The sequence below is a fragment of the Micromys minutus genome (genome assembly GCF_963924665.1).
Source record: "Micromys minutus genome assembly, chromosome: 16".
In the NCBI taxonomy this organism is placed as follows: domain Eukaryota; kingdom Metazoa; phylum Chordata; class Mammalia; order Rodentia; family Muridae; genus Micromys; species Micromys minutus.
Genome location: NC_137985.1, coordinates 44,466,204 through 44,482,914, shown reverse-complemented (window position 1 = coordinate 44,482,914; position 16,711 = coordinate 44,466,204). Strand labels below are relative to the sequence as shown.

Sequence of the window (16,711 nt, the reverse complement as noted above, 5' to 3'; positions counted from 1 at the left end):
TTCAGTGTAAGTATCCAGAAAAAAATATCACCTGGGAGAAGAACCTCTGCTGAGTTTCACTCCTTTCACACTCTTTGTAGGAAGTGGGCATGCTGGTGCCCAAACTGCCTCTGCCCTCTTCCTGCACTCTCAGCGGCCCGCTCAAAAACCTCCCTTTTATTTACAAATCATAACCTATATAGAAAGTTGTAGGCAAACACAAGACAGAAGGTATGATGACGTCAAAAAAAAAAAAACAAAAAAGCAAAGATAGAAAATGTTTGATTCTCAACCTTGAAGAATATGGGAACATAGTGCTGAACAGTGGACAATTGGGATTTTAGCCCTTGGAACTGCAGAGATGGCTCAGGGGTTAAGAGCACCCAGGTTGATTCCCCAGTTCCCTCCAACCCTCACCCCATGGTGGCTCCAGGTCCAGCGATATGACACCCTCTCCCGGCGTCTGAGAGCAGTGCTTGGAAGTGATGCACAGAAAACCAGCGAGCACACGCAACGAAAACCACATATGTGCATAAAATAATTTAAGTAAAAATAATTAAGTGTCTGCTTTTGGTGCATGAGGGTCGTGTGCGGTCAAGCTCCTTCTTCAGCCACACGCACCTCATACCTTGGTGGTTTCCACTTTGAATAAAAAGATGTCCGTACTCAGAAAGGATCCAGCTAACGTTTGCTTGTAAACCGTGGCTATGGCTGCCCCGTGCTTTTTCCCCCACCCACCTGTTTAGTGCTGTGGGGGCGACAGTGGCAGTGGCTGGGAGTAGAGATGCCAGTGCTCGTGTGCTGGTGACACAATGGCCACCGCTTCCTGCCGAGGCGGAATTCTGGGCCTTCCTGTGCCAGAGCCAGCTGGCGATCTACCACCCAGAGACCTTGGGCTCTTCAGAAGAAACCTGAACTTCTAACAGAAATTTGCAGAGAGGTAGCCAGGGGTTGGTGACACAGATGATAAGGCTTTCAGTCACCTCTGGGTCCTCAGCTACTCACCGAGACTGTCCCCCTCACGGATGCTGAAGGTCTCGCATGCTCATCGCACCTGTGGAAAGAAGTTGCAATCACTTCTTTGAAGAGGCTGATAGCACATTAGCACGCTTACCATGACTTAACAATGTCAAGAAGAGTGAGGTGTATTTCTAAAGCTCCAAAGAAGGATGGCGCCCCTCGGAGAGCGCGCCCTGAGCAGCATTTCAGAACACTTTTCCTGCAGTTGTTTAGAACTGGTGCTTCTATTTTTGCCACCCAGGTAGATTTGCATTTGAGCACAACATAAAAACGTGGAACCAACTGTCTACATGGGCTGAATGTTTATTGTGTGGCTGGCACGACTCTCACTCAGATACCCCACACCCGAGGCAGAAATCACGGCTGCTTCCATTCCACAGAAGGTAAAGTATGAGGAAGTTGAGAAGCTTGGCTCAAGAAGCAGTGACCGTCCTGGGTAGAAACTGGGTGCGGGCTGTCTAAATTTATAATTATCCTTATCCAGCAGAGTGCACTGGCTTTCTTTGTAAGTGGAAACATTTCTGTATCTGGGCATTTACATTATAAAGAACAAGTACGTCAGGGCCAGAATTAATTTATAAGAACAATTTAAAAAACAAACCTCACCAGAATTGCTTCTTGGCGATTTGTTCATGAAGACCCTGGTTTGAGGTGACATTATTTTAAAGGTAAGCAAGTGTGTTTGTTTACACTGCTTCTCTAAATTCAACAATAAGGAGAAAACTTAATAATCCCTCAATCCAAAACTGAGATGTGGCTGGCAGCATGGCTTATCAGGCAAAGGCACCTTGCCACCAAACCTGCCAACCAGAGTTGGATCCCTAGTGCCTACATGGTGAGAAGAGAGAACCAGCTCCTGCAAATTTTGCTCTGACCCCTATCCATATACCGTGGTATGCATGTGCCCCAACATATACACAAAGTAAATGAACATAAAATCAGCACATAGATGCGGATGTGTGCTGCTCCGGACCCTAATTCGGGGCTTGTACACTTGTAATGATTCACAGCTCTTTGTGAAAGTAGTCCACCTCCTCACACAGCAGCAGCGTGGGTGTCAGGAGTTACACAAGTTGGGACTGTGCATTGGAGTGGTCAAGAGTGGTAACAGCTGTCCTTCATCTACTTCCCTGCTTCATGGTTCATGAAACTGGACCATAAAAGCCGGGAGACTGAACAATTTTATATCTTAAGATATCCATCGCTGCTTTATAGTTGATTTCAGATTTTGAACAGAAATTGAATTAAGTCATGGATAGTTTTTCATACTTTTCTTAAATATTAGTTCTACTAATAATACTTTGCATGTTAAACACAGGTCAGGATTCCTTACTTGTCAGGATTACTTGACTCTCAGGGGTCCTGAAAGAAGGGCTGTTTGAGAACAAAAACTCGAAGTCAAATGTTGGGTTCACGCTGATGACCTGCCTGTTCTCTATTCCAGATGGCTCCCTAGTCAGCTCTCTCTCCCTCTCCCTCCCTCTCCTTCCCTCCCTCCCTCCCTCCCCCTCTCTCTCTAGAAAAAAATTTCAAAACCACCCCCCCAAAAACCTTTATGGACCAGAAAAGCTGCTATAAAAAGCCTTAGATTTTCTAGAAAAAGAATTCTAAAAATGTTCACTCTCTAAGCAATCTTCTCTGTGTAGCTGCTAGGAAAAAAAAATTCTAAAAGAGCCATGTTAACTCTCTAGGTATTTCTTGGGATTTCTGACCAAGGACAGAAATCCTGTTAGCAAAACATTCTAAAGATCTATGAAAATTCTAAAAGAGCCAGTTTGTTATTCATGGATTTTCTGACCAAAATCAGAAATCCTGCTAGCCAAAAATTCTAGAAGAGCTGTGCTTGTTCTCCAGAGATCTCTGGACAGCTTAGCTCTCCTAAAACTAGAACAGCCATCACTCCCTAGTTCAGCTCACTCTGACCAAATGCCCGGCCTTCTATTTATTTACATATCAGTCCAGTCATTTATTTCAGGTTCTCTCTTCAACATCCCACAAATTAGCATTTCATGATCTTAGCCCCTTGTCTCTTAGGATATGGACAGCAAGTGATTTTTTTTTTTAACATTGCAAATGAATTCAGAGATCTGCTTGCTTTTGTAAACTTAGCTGGGTGGGATCCTGTCCTGAGATTACCATTCCAACCATGCCAGGATCTAAATTTACTCTCTCAGGCTGAACTTGAACTCAGGAATCTGTCTCTATTTGTACCTTTATGACAAGCTGGTTCATAGTTCAGCAGCCTCTGTTCCTTTAGATCTGTGAAGCTCCTTATACAATTCATATTGAATCATTACATTTTACATAGTTGAGAAATTATATATTTTTGAACTCATGTTCTCAGAGTTCTTTCCCACAGCCTTGAGGGCTGTCCTGAAGATCTCAGCTACATCCTCACCTCCCAGACTCATGCTGTCTCTGATTCTCATAGGGTAATTACCCTTGGCAGAGACGATACTCCCCAATAACCTTGACAAGGAGACTATTTCCTGAAGGAGGAACATGAAACAAAAAAAAATATTTTTTTATATAAACAAGCCTTACACCCACAGCAACCATGGATACTCATGGAGTCCCACACCCTGCTGGCTCTGTTCCAGCTGGTAGGAACCATACCACACCATCCCTGCCCTGGCCAAGCTGGACTGGAAAATTTTGAGAATTTTTGGATCAGGGGTGTACACATTGATTTATTCACTTGGCCTTGTGAGCCAGTCTTGTTACACAGCCCCGGCTATCCTGAGCTTACTGTGTACAAAATTCTGCCTCCACCTCCCAAGATTACAGGTGTGTGTTACCCATGTTTCTTCCTCTGTTTACACTTGTTGAAGCTGTGTTCCTTCTACAGATTGTGCACGGGAACCAGTCTTGTTTTGAAATCTTTGAAGAAAACAAATATGGCTGAGACGAGAAAACCCTGTTTTCAAAGTGTTTTCAACCAAAGGGAACATAAAGAGCTGTGATACCACTCTCGCTTAGAAAAGGAAAATACACTGAGTAAGTGTGCCAACAGTATGGAGGTGGCAGAGAACTGTCGTGGAGGTGAAAGGGCAGGATGAGCCAAAGCTGGGAGCCTGGTGCAAGCCTGCACTCCTAGCCTTCGGGAAGAAGAGACATTAGAGGTCAGGCTTATCTACACAGCATGGTCCAGGCCAGCCAGGCCTTGGTAATAAAACCCCCGTCTCAAAAATCAATCAATCAATCAATCAATCAATCAATCAAGCAAGCAAGCAAGCAAGCAATAAAGGGCTGGAGAGATGGCTAACAAAAGCACTGGTGCTCTTCAGAGGATCCAGGTTCGGTTCCTAGCACCCACATGGTGGCTCACAACTATTAGTCAGGAGATCTGACACCTTCTTCTGGCCTCCACAGCACCAGGCATGCACTTGGTACACAAGCATATTGAAGACAGGATACCCATAAATACATAAAATAAGTAAATAAAATTAAAAGTAAACAAATAACAAATGGATGGATGGAAGGATGAATGAATACCCTACCCCAAAACAAAGGCTTGGAGATAGGAATGTTAAGGTTGGGTGGGGACTGGCAAGCAATTCAGTGAGCATTGAGCCAAGGGTACAAGCCAGGTCATGTCAGCTCTTTTTATAACCCTCACTGCATCCCTACAGCTAAGCTGTCACTACCTCACCAGGTCTCCTATCTGATCTAGAGCCAGTGTAACCAGGGCAGCATGCTGAGCAGATTGACTAAGTGGGAAAGAGGGCTAAAGGGACAGAGGGTGTCTGCATCACAGACCCATCAAGTGCAGGTGCTTTGTAAGAGGGGAACTCACAGCTGCCCGGAGGCCCTCATCTCTGCATCTACTGCAGGCCCCTCAGGCCTTCCACAAGCATCACTGACCCCATGAAGGATTTGTTAGGAAAAGCCCTCTGGCCTTGGTAAGAATAGCTCATCTTCTGCATTTATTGCCAAATCCCTAATGATGTCATAGCTGAGAAATCTCACACAAATACCATCCTTCCTCCCATTTCAACCATCCTGACTGATATTCACGTGCTCTCTTCTGAATTCCCTTCCATGCCAACAACAGAGAGATCTTTGTAAGATTCAAACCTGATCGATCGTTGTAACCCTTGTCTGAAAATTCCTGAAAGGAATTGTTCAAAATCTTAACATGATCCAAAGCTTTTCTTTAAAAAAATATTTTTGTTATCACCTTTATACATTTAGTTATTTAGTTAGCATATGTTTAATCTCATCTGCTCAAGTGTGCAGGGAGAGGTCAAAGGACAGTTTACAGGAGTTTGTTTTCTTTCCGTCCTGTGGGTCCTGTGGATCACACTTGGGTCATCGGGTTTGGTGGCAAGTGTCCTTACCTGCTGAAGCACCTCACTAGCCCAGGGCTTTTCCTTTATCTGGTGAACCTCTCACGCAAGGCCTCACCCAGCCAACCTTATCTTTCAGATCTCCTCCTAGGCATCTCTGGACCTGTCAACTTAATTCCATCTCAACCATTCTCCCCTTTCTACACCTCTGCAGAAGCCATTCTGAAATCCTCATGCAACAGGAAGGGCGGGGCTCAGGAATACAAAAATATTCTTTTCCAACCCTTTGACCCCTGAGAAGATCCATCTGTAGGGTCACGGGCAGTCCAGAGCTTGTAAGCTAACCACGAATTTCATGTCTTTTCGTCCTCATTCTTTCCTATCTGGTCACAAACGTCAGTGTCTCGAGCTCAGGATTCTCCTTGAATCCACCCTTGTCCCACACTCATCACACCCTTTCGATGCAGTAGACTGTCACCATCTGGTGTCCCCAAGATTGTCCCAAACCAAAACAAGCTCTGTACATAAGCTAGAGTGGTCAGGACAGATTGAACTGTGCCTCTTCCCTTCCCAGGTGAAAAATGAGGTTAATGCCTGCATTTACGAAGCTCTACATGACCTAGTCGCTAAACGCTTTTTGGCCTCATACCCTACTTCCCTGTGTCCCTTCAGCCGGAGGGAATTCGACAGACAGCTGAGGTTCTGCACATACCGTTATTTGCCTAAAACATTTCCCTGACATCTCTGGGCCTGGACAATTAGTTACAATTATCATGTAGGTATGTCTTCTCCATTGTGGCCATACTTCTCCGCCTCTGGTTTCATCTTGATCTTACAGAAATGAATGTGAGTACTGTCCGTGTTGGTCTTGTGGAATTCTTGTGTAGTGTGCCTAGGTGAATGAATGAAGGAGGTCATTCCACCTCTCATAGTCATTCTTCCTCTGCTGCTCATCACCATCCACCCAGCTCCCCAAGGTAAAAAGAAGAGACACCATCCCCATTTCTTCTTCCTCATCCACCACATCCAACTGCTACGATGCCATTCAAAATCCTGCACAGAGCTGTCCATTTTCACAGTTGCCATCCCAGGAGCGTAGAGGTTTCTTTTCTTCTTCTGACTAACACCCAGCAAGAAGAAACTTAAAGAAAAACTTTTTTTTTGTTTGTTTGTTTGTTTTTGGCTCCTGGTTAAAGATACACCCCAGGGTTTTTCTCCTAGATGATTCTACTAAATCCAGTCAAGTTGGTAACTAAGATTACGTATTATAAATCTCCCTCTCCCTAGTTCTTATATTTACTCTCTTTTTTATTTTGTTTTGCATTTTTGAGACAGAGGTCTTATGTAGTCCAAGCTGGCCTCACACTCACTGTGATGGTTTGAATATGCTTGGCCCGGGGTATGGCACTATTAGGAGGTGTAACCTTGTTGGAGTAGGTGTGTCACTGTGGGGGTGGGCTTTGAGACCCTCACCCTAGCTGCCTGGAAGTCAGTATTCTGCTAGCAGCCTTCAGATGAGGATGTAGAACTCTCAGCTCCTCTTGCACCATGCCTGCCTGGATGCTGCCATGCTCCTGCCTTGATGATAATGAACCTGTAAGCCAGCGCCAATTAAATGTTGCCCTTATAAGAGTTGCTGTAATCATGGTGTCTGCTCACAGCAACGGAAACCCCAACTAAGACACTCCCTATGTAGCTGAGGCTAGACTGAAAGGGGATTACAGGTCTGTACCGCCATTCCAGCGCTCCTGCTACTGACTATTTTTCTCCTTCTCTGTTTTTTTTTTGTTTTTGTTTTTTTTTTTTTTTTTTGTTTTTTTTTTTTTTTTTTTTTTTTTTGTTATATAGGTTGGAACAAAGATCTTCTGCCTAGGCACCATTGAAACTCCTTTTCCTGTGTCTTTCTGTCTTAGTCACTGCAAAATGTTCCTCAGCACCCCTGACCTCTACCCTCACGTCTGCTGTGAGAAATGGGAAGGTTTTAAATCCGGATGTCCACTGGAGCATAACACTGCCCTGGGCTGAGAAACCAGAGTTGAAATGATCTTTCTAAAGTGAAAATCAGATGAGGTCAACTCAAGCCGACTCACCGAGTCTCAGTGACCTAGATGGATTTCTGTGTTCTCTGGCTACCACAACCTGCTTGGTACAGATTTTTTAGTCACCTAACTTGGTCTTCTTCCTCCAGGAAGCCTCCTGGATCCTCTTTTTATGGTATGAACTTCTTTTACTTGTTCCCCTGGAAGGAAGATCCTTGGTCATCAGATGCTCACCATGTGATACATCCATCGTCTGCTGTTACCTAGGTTACAGCTAGGCCACATGAGATCCCTGTGTGAATTCAAAGGGATGCAACTTTCTTAATACCCTTGACTGTTATTGGCTGGAAGTTGAAATAGAAAACAGATTCAGTGGTGCACATCTTTAATCTTAGCACTCAGGAGGCAGAGGCAGGTGGAACTCTGAGTTTGAAGCCATCCTGGTCTACAGAGTGAGTTTCAGGGCAGCAAGGGCTGCATAGCTACATAGAGAAACCCTGACTGGAAAAACAAAACAAACAAACAAACAAGAACCAAAACAAACAACAACAAAACAATGAAGGAACAGAGCAAAACTGAACAGCTCTGAGGCGGATGGGCCAATCAGATTACAGAGTCCTCCTGGGAAAGACTGGCTTTATGTCCACTTTTCCTGTCTGCACTGTCTGGTCCTGGGTGGGACTTTGACAGAAGCTTGACAGCATACAAAGCAATGCACTCCATTGCCTAGGCTGTTGTCCCCCATGTCGGGAATTGTTATGGCCATTAGCTTTGTCTGAAGAAGCTGCAGGGCTTCCCAATTATCCTAGAGAAATAAAAATAAAATTCCCTGTTCCCAGCCTTGTGTCGCCTAAATCAGATTCCAAAGCCAGGATCTGACCTTCTCTTTGTGTAAAACTGTTCATGCGACTCAGACTTCACAAAGATGATCAGATCAGCTGGAAGCCACTGGCTTCCCAGGATGACACGCAGACTCTCCTCACATCTTGCTTCTTCCAGCTGCTCATCTGTCTGCACCACACCTACCACCACAGAGGGAGCCCAGCCTAAGTAGGAGGCACCTCCTTCACTTTGAACGCTCTTCCTAAGGGTCTTAGAGTCTTCTGTCTCAGCTCAGACTTTTCAACTAGAAAATGGGGAGGGGAAAGAAGGGAAGAGGGAGTGAGAGGCACAGGGAATATAAATTCAGGGGAAATATGATGATGTGCCTTTTTAGCTTTCTGAAACAGTATTTGGCCTTTCTGCTTACGTAAGAGTTTTGCAGCCGAGCAGCCCAAGCTGTGTACGCCCTATGGATCAGGCAAATTTGGGCATGTCTGAGAAGTGGTTAGGTGGATCCGCCAAAGCTCCTCGAATCTGAAGGGAATTAAATCATCCTTCAGGGACAGAAGGGTGGGCTTCAACTCTCATCCTGAAGTCACAATTATTAGTCCATGTGTAACCATGCTGGGAATAGTCACCAGTATGTCACACACTATGGGAATTCTTTAAGGAAAGGAGGCTTTAACTGTACATATTATTTAAGAGCTTTGCAATCGTGCTCCCTTGTGTTTTCATTTGGGGACTAGCACAGGAAAAGAGCAATGGAAAAAGAAACCTACATTTCTGAAAATGCCAAAACCAAGAGGACCATATGGCTGTGGTTTTCAGATGGTGGGTGGACAGAGGGTTGGTGGCTCCCCAAGGGCGTGACTTCCTGGTGGAGCATGCTGGAACATATTGCCTCATCATGGTAAGGAGGGAGTCATTTCTGTAACTGAGACTCTGGACCAAAAAAGGAATAGCCAAGGATGCTATTCTGAAGGCCAGAGTGCACAGGGTGTATACCACAGACACTTACTAAACTCTATGGAGGGAGCCCATGGGCCAACAGAGGAACCAAAACTTTGTGGTGAGGGCAGAGCACCACGGGCCATGAACACCAGCTACTTTATAACATGACCCGGGAAACCCCACGGACAGGAAAGTGTTGGCAAGAGCTGCAGGTATTACATTAGACTGTCTTGAGTATACTGGATAGCAATAAATAAAAGGTAAGCACACGTTTCTTTTTTTCCTGGGGTTTGGGTTAGTTCAATCATTTTCAAGTAACATGAAAGTCATAATGGGAGAGCTGGGGCACAGTGAGTTTTGGAGGAAGAGGACATGTTTGAGGCAACAACGGAAACTGTTTGGACTTTTTATAATGCATGGGAACACTGCATTCTCATGAAGTTTGTTTGTTTGTTTGTTTTGGTTCACTGAAATTAATAAACTAAAACTTCAAGATTCTAAACACTTGCAGGCCTGGTTGCTCATGTCTGAAACCTCAACATGCAGGAGGCTCAGGAAGTAAGATTGCAACGAATTCCAGGTCAGTCTGGGCTACATTGAGTTCTAGGCCATCTTGGACTACAGTGTGCAACTCTCTCTCAACAAAGCAAAACAAGAAAAGAAAGCATATACCGCCACCACTACCAATACCCCATATACTATAGTTTCCCTTATCCTTGTGTGAGAGATACATTCTAAGATCCCTGTGGCTACTAGAAACCACAGATAGTACAAAATCCTCTAACTACCTTATTTTTCTTATACATAAATACCTATGCTTAATTCATGTACTAAATATAGGAAAAAATAGATATCACTAATAACTAATAGCAAATTTGGACAGCCACAATATACTTTAATAAGAGTTACATGAATCTAGATTTTTTTTCCTCTTCTAAGGCTTCTCGCCACCTCCTACTGTAGTTTGGACCAGGGTTGAGAGTTAACTGAGGAGGGAGGGAGACGATTATCATTTTATTGGTTGGGCCTTAAAGTAAACAAGGATATCTTGTCAAATTATGAAATCCCCTTCCCACTTTACTTCCTAAGAAAAGTCTATTCTCCAGTGTCATTTCTGAGGGAAAGCTAAAGTCTAGAACTAAGCATGGTAGGGCACACCTTAGAACTGTAGAGCCCAGGAGGCTGAAGAATTGGGAATTTATAGTCAGTTTGAGCTACATAGCGAATTTGAGACTAACCTGGCATCTACAAAAAGACCTCATCTCAAAACCAGTACAAAAAACAAATACCCAAAGCTTAAAATAAGAAAATAATCCTGGCGTGGTGGCATACACATTTAATCTCAGCACTTGAGAGCATACGGATCTCTTTGAGTTTGAGGCTAGCCTGATTTACATAGCAAATTCTAGGACATCCAGGACTTTATAGAGAGACCATGTCTCAAAAAACAAACCAAGAAGAGAGAAGAGAGGGAGGATGAAGAGGATGAAGGAGAGGAAGAAGAGGAGGAAAGGGGGAAGAGGAAGAAGAGGAGGAGAAAACAGAGGAGAATTTCTTTATCAAGAGTTTCATCTTTTGCATATAAAGCTTGGTGTTTTGTTTTTGCCTTTTTCTGACTTGGTTACTTTTGCTCTGGATACTCTGGAAAGTCAAACCTAGATGCTCTGTTTTGGATGATCTGCTGGGGGCGTGAATGCTTCTGTATCATTCATGCTTATCTCATGGCTACGTTAATAACTTCGATGTTGACTTTTGATCCTGATATTCAAATATGTTACAATAACCACAAATAAGATTTGATAAAGGAAAAAGACGAAAACAAGTAAACGGAGAAGTACATTGATTTAAAATTAGCATTGTAGCAAAAATTATACTAGAAGGAATTAAAATGATTCATTAAAGTGGGAATTTTTTAAAAAATTGCTTTGCTGACTTACTCTCCAGGGCACGAAGCAAGACAAGGAAGCCCTTGCAAGCCCTTGATGGCTTGAGAAAGTAGAAACCTCAAGGTTGCCTGTGCTGGGTCACTAACTGCCTTCCCAGGTCTGTCAGTCCCTCCCCAGAGCTCAGACCAGGAACAGCTTCTGGGTTAGAACGCATTTTAAAGGTTGCTTTTGTATTTTAAAGATCGGAACTGTGAAAGTTAAAGGCTACATGGGATTAGCAAGGTCATGAACTCATATCAGCTGTCTTGGTATGACACCTCCCACACCCAGCATAAAAGAATGTTTTCTCCTCACATTTAGATTTCTATCCAAACACTGAGGTCAAGTTCAAATTTAAAAAAATGAAAAAGAGCATACTTATTTTGCACGATCCTGTAAGACCTTGTAGGAATAAACACCAATGTATATCCTTCATGATTTTCTGACCTGGTAGAACAAATATTTGTCAAAGTAGAGAGACAAGAGAATCAGTGTGAGCCTGAAGCTAACCTTGGCTAGGCTACAGTCTATATCCTTGCCTCAAAAAAAAAAAAAAACCATGTAAATAAATAAAAGCCACATCACTATTTGTGATCTTGTTAAGATAAATGTTAAGTATCCCCATTAAAGTTTGAAAGTGAGATGTACTTTGGGGTTGTTAAGATGGTTTGTTGGGTAAAAGTGTTGCCAAGATTGCTGACAGTGTGACCCTCACCCCACACCGCAGGACAGATCCAGTTCCTGGAAGTTGTCCACTGACTGGTGCCACATGCATGCCATTTCTCTGTCCTTTTCTCTGTCTTTCTCTCTTTCTTATACACACAGTAATAATTTTAAAAAAGTGAATTTTTTTTTTTAAATTTAAAGAAAGATGAATTTAAAGTCGGTGCTGTCTGGGCAGCACTGAAGTAATGTGGTTGCAGATCTCCAGGCTGAGTTCTCTGTCAGTCAGATTAGGAGTCAGTTTGGAATCTGAGAAGGACATCTGCAAGTTTTCTGTTTGCCCTCTGGCCAAAACACATACCAAGAATGAAGATCCTAGATCTTTAGATCTTTTAGAGTTGATCAACTCATGCAGTAGTCTGTAACATGAGCTTGGGGAAAACAAAACCCCAAAAAAACTGCCTATGTAGTAAACGCGTTTCTTCCTCTTTCCCTGGTTTCCTAAGCCACCTCCTTCGGTTCTATGAAACGCTCCCTTAAAAAAAAAATCCAGTCCCCCTAAGATAAACTACAGTAAAAAAAAAAAAAACCCTGATCTTTCATTTGCTGGCAATCAACTTCTTTTTTCCTTGGGGGGAGGGGGAAATGCTTCCTAGCAACCACGAAATATTTTTCAGTTTTAAATCTTCCAAACACCAGAATTAGTGTTGCCCTAAATGTTTTGTTTTGCTTTGTAAAAAGCGACTCACCGATGAAGAGTATTCCTGGCCCGGTCAGTCCCACAGATCTACATTTTGCTCAGCTCTTTCCATCGGGTGAAAGCCGAAAGTAAAATGTCCAGGTGCTCCCAGTGCTCTGGTGCCCGGTAAAGTCGCGGAGCCTCATCACACGCCCCAACCGCTGCTTGCTGCAGCTTGTTTTTCAGGGACAGTGACCTCCAACACCTTTGATTTAGCGCCGCAACTCAATCTTAATGGTTCCCCAGAGAGGGAACACATCACGTGCCAAGCCAACACCTTAAGAGGGTGGGAAGCTTTGCAACCAGAAAGACATGCGGAAAATACTCAGGAGTCAGCTCAGCCCGCTCATTTGTCACAAAACAACACAATGGCACTCGGATTGGAGGGGGACTGATTTCTGCAGAGCCTTCAACCAGAAGGTCCGTGCCTGCGGCCCCTCCCTCTGCGTAGATGGAAATTCTGGGCATCCACTCAGGAACAGTGGCGTTAGCATTTCTGAAATTCAAACTCATTTTCCTTTCTGTTTGGGAGCTGATTTTTTTCTCCCTCCGTTTACCCACCTGACACTTATTTTCTTCGGATCTTTCTATGTCAGGTCTACTTATGGACAAAACCGCATAGTCACTGAAAAACAGTGATTGACATCCATCTTCCCAAGCCAAGGCACAGACGCTGCTCCAGCTCAGCAGACCTACTCTCAATAACTCTTTCCCAACATTTAACCCATGGTTCTCCAGGTTCACAGGGTTGTGAGCAGTTGCTCTAAAAGCTGGCTTTCAGCCGACTCAAGTTTCAGTCTCTAAGAACTGTCCTACAGTGAGTGAGACGCCGTTCGCGTCTTCGTGACTTCCCAGAATTCACGTCTAAGAACAAACATCCAACATTCTGAACACCAAACCGGCTCTTTGCCCCGGTACGAGATAACCTAGGCAACTGTCACGTGACCCGAGGGAAACTCACCGGGTTGGTTTCTGAGACTGAAGTTTAAGAGTCTCCTTCCCAGATCTTCTGAATGAGAACAGTGAAGCAAAGGATGACCGAAAGCTCATCCGAGGAGAAACAGAAGGTTTTTGGTTCATTAGGCTTTTAGGTCTTGATGTTTGTAATTCCATAGGATCTTTAAAAAAAAAAAAAAAAGGCAAGCATCGTTAAAAGCTTGCAGATGGGCAGACAGGGGCTGGAAGGTTGTGGCATGCTTGCCTTACACACACACACACACACACACACACACACACACACACACACACCTTGCTTCTGATAGAACGGCACTTGCCTATAATCCTGGCACTTGGGAGGTGGTGGAGAAAGGCAGGGAAGCTCAAAGTACATTAAATTTTAGGCAGACTATGCTACACGAGACTATTTTTTAAAACTCAGATTAATGTACTTTTGGGTCATTTTAAATTTGACACAATTTATTATTATAAAGCCCAGTCTGGGGGAGCAGGCTGATCTCGAACTTGCAATCCTCCTGCCTCAGTACTGGGGTTATAGGCATCTGCTGCTGAAAGGAAAAAGAGATATCCGGCCATGAACACGTGGAGAGAGAGGGGGGAAGGGAAGGGGAAAAGGAGGTGCAAGAGGGGGCGAGCAAGAGAGAGAGAGAGAAAGAGAGAGCAAGAGAGGAGGGGGCAAGCAGCCCCTTTTATAGTGTCAGGTCACTGGGGCGGAGCATACCTGGCTGTTGCCAGGTAACTGAGGGGTGGGGTTTACCTGGCTGTTGCTAGGTAACTGAGGGGCGGGGTTTACAGAATCCCAGCAGCTGCTATGCCTGGCTTTCTGAAAGAAAGGAAGGTGTGCCCCCCCCCAACCTTCTGAAGTCTGTAAGTAGTTAGCACTCTCAAATGACATCAAATGAGGGGGGCCAGAGGTGCTTCTCAGGGCCCTCTGCTGGGTTCTGTTGGGCTGAGAGAAGTTCCAGGCCCAAGCTGGGTGTTTTTGAGTGTGTCACTGGCTGGAGTCTGTATAGGATTTCTTGCACAATGCCAGCTCTGAGGGTCTTTCTCAATACATCTTCTACATAGATGTCCAACATCCAAGCTAGCAAGTCGGGGACACATTCACTTCATATCTTGCTGATCCAAATACGTTTTAGAAAATTTCAGTTCTTTGAAACCATGGAGAGTTTTCATGTAACTTTTTTTCTCCAAAGAAAGTAAAGTAAAGGGAAATGAAACCATTTACAGTGTTTCTTATTTTTTTCCAAAATCTATTCTGGTGTGGTATGTGATGTACATTTAATATATATGTATATATTAGTGTATATATATATATGTATATATTTGACTTCTATGTGTATGCATGTAATATGTATATGTAATATAATATTTGTATAACATTTATATAACAGATAACTTTATATATAAATTTGCAATTTTAAATTGAAGGCCCATCAACAGATGCAAAGACTATAATACCATAATCCTTTTGTGAATGCCTACTTTTTAAATGTTGTAGTTTAAAATAAGACAAAGCCACCATGGTATACACATGCTCAATCTACAAATGTGAGTTTTGGGTTGGGGTTGGGATTAGCTACAAAAACCCTACCACACATACACACCCCTCACACAACTAACATCCAATGTGTCCTTTCAGATTGATCAGTTTGTTATGAGAGTTGGAGATTTTATCATCCATGTATACATTTAGAAATACTGTTGCCCATTTCAGGGTGTTACTAATGTCAACAAATGCAAAAGTAGTCCCTAAGACTAGCTAAGTAACAGGGGTTAGTTTAGAGTTTACTGTTTCTGAATGTTTGCCACACCCACAGTCATCCTGTAGAAACAGGTTTCATGACCCTCATCCAAATTGGGTGAAGACAAGTGACAGGCTGGTAGTGACAGCCAAGTGTGCACTCACTCCAGCAGGCTCTCACTACATGTCACTGTGGAGCCACCGAGCCACAGAGTGGTGTCAGCCCCTCACCCACTTTCTTCTTTCTGCTATGAAACTCCCAGCCTCCTCTTCTGCCTCTTTCTCTTCTTCATCTTCCCATTGAGGTAACTGCTTACTAAGCTCCTGGCTAATTCTCCACCTTTCTTTCCTTTTTGGGGGGTGGGGTGAGGTGGGGTTGGGAAGGTCTCATTCTGTACTCACACTGGCCTGAGACTTGTGCCAACCCTCTTGCCTCAGCCTCCTGAGTGCTGGGATTAAAGGCAGAGGCCACCACGATCATCTCAGGTTAATTCTTTGTATTTGAAGTTTTTCATGTGTTGATTGTGCAGGTCAGGGAGACCTTAATTGGTCAGTTTTCACCCTTCTTTTGGTATTTTGCTACTATGTTGTATAACAGGTTAGCCAGTTCAGAGGTTTCAGAGGAGTATCCTGTCTCTGTTCCTAGCTTCCCACAGGAGAGCCGAGATTATAGACATGGTTTATTGTGCCCAGATATAGGTAGGTTCTGGACATTTGAATTTAGATCCTTACACTAGTGCAGTAAATGTTTTACCTGCTGAGCCATCTCCTTGGCCCTTAGGCTAATTCTTAACATATATAATGCTATTGAATTCTCAGAGGTAACCATATTGAAGTTTATCAAGAAATAATTTGACCATAATCACAGAGAACTGAATCAGGCAGCTTGTCATTCACCTAAACTCTGTCCGGTATATGCTATCATATCAAACTTTAGATTCTTATAACAGTCCTTAGCCATAAATTGGTTAAATTATAGATGCATGGATTTGTTGTTTATGATACTATACCACAAAGCAAGAATAAGATAATCTAAAGCAAAATTTATTTTCATTCTCACCATTTTTTGCCATCCCCTTCTGTAGCCTATATGTAAGTGGTGGTTTTAACATCTGGTTAACATCTGTTTCATTGCAAAACTTCTTTCTTTGAATTTCTTCAAACCATTCACCAGTTGCTCCTTGAAGCCATCTGATATCCCTCTTTGTCTTTTGAAGTTTGCTGAAATAAAACAAAAAAAAAAAAAAAAAATATCAATGCACTACTCGAATCCATCCCTGATTGAAGCAGACTCATGTAATGAGCTAAGCTAAACTTTGTATACTAGAGGGGCAGTCTAGGTAAATAACCTGAGGAGAAGGTGTCTGAGTTAGAACCCTTTTTGATCATGATGCACACATTTCCACACATCCTTCTGTATATGGTGTAGTCTTCTGTATATCATGACAACCTAACAGGTTTCTGCTGGTTGTTAAAATAATCACTGAGCCAATGACAAGAAACCTGGTTGAGCGATGTGTTAAGACTTGGTCTAATAAAGCAACCGAATGATAGATGTCCTAATGACATGTAGAAACCGGAAT

The 16,711-nt window shown here is 43.3% G+C and overlaps 1 protein-coding gene across 1 annotated transcript in view; it reads right to left on the bottom strand.

Annotated features, from left to right (window-relative positions):
• EXPH5 (exophilin 5) overlaps positions 1-16,711 on the bottom strand; it is a gene marked incomplete at its 3' end in the record, with an annotated part of 72,203 nt that overhangs the window by 20,907 nt on the left and 34,585 nt on the right. Inside the window, exons 2-4 of the mRNA XM_080929765.1 lie at positions 16,189-16,349; positions 13,389-13,545; positions 985-1,033 (exon numbers count right to left, since the gene is read on the bottom strand). Of these exons, the coding sequence (XP_080785891.1) occupies positions 985-1,033; positions 13,389-13,545; positions 16,189-16,349 (367 nt within the window). The remainder of the gene's footprint in view (positions 1-984; positions 1,034-13,388; positions 13,546-16,188; positions 16,350-16,711) is intronic.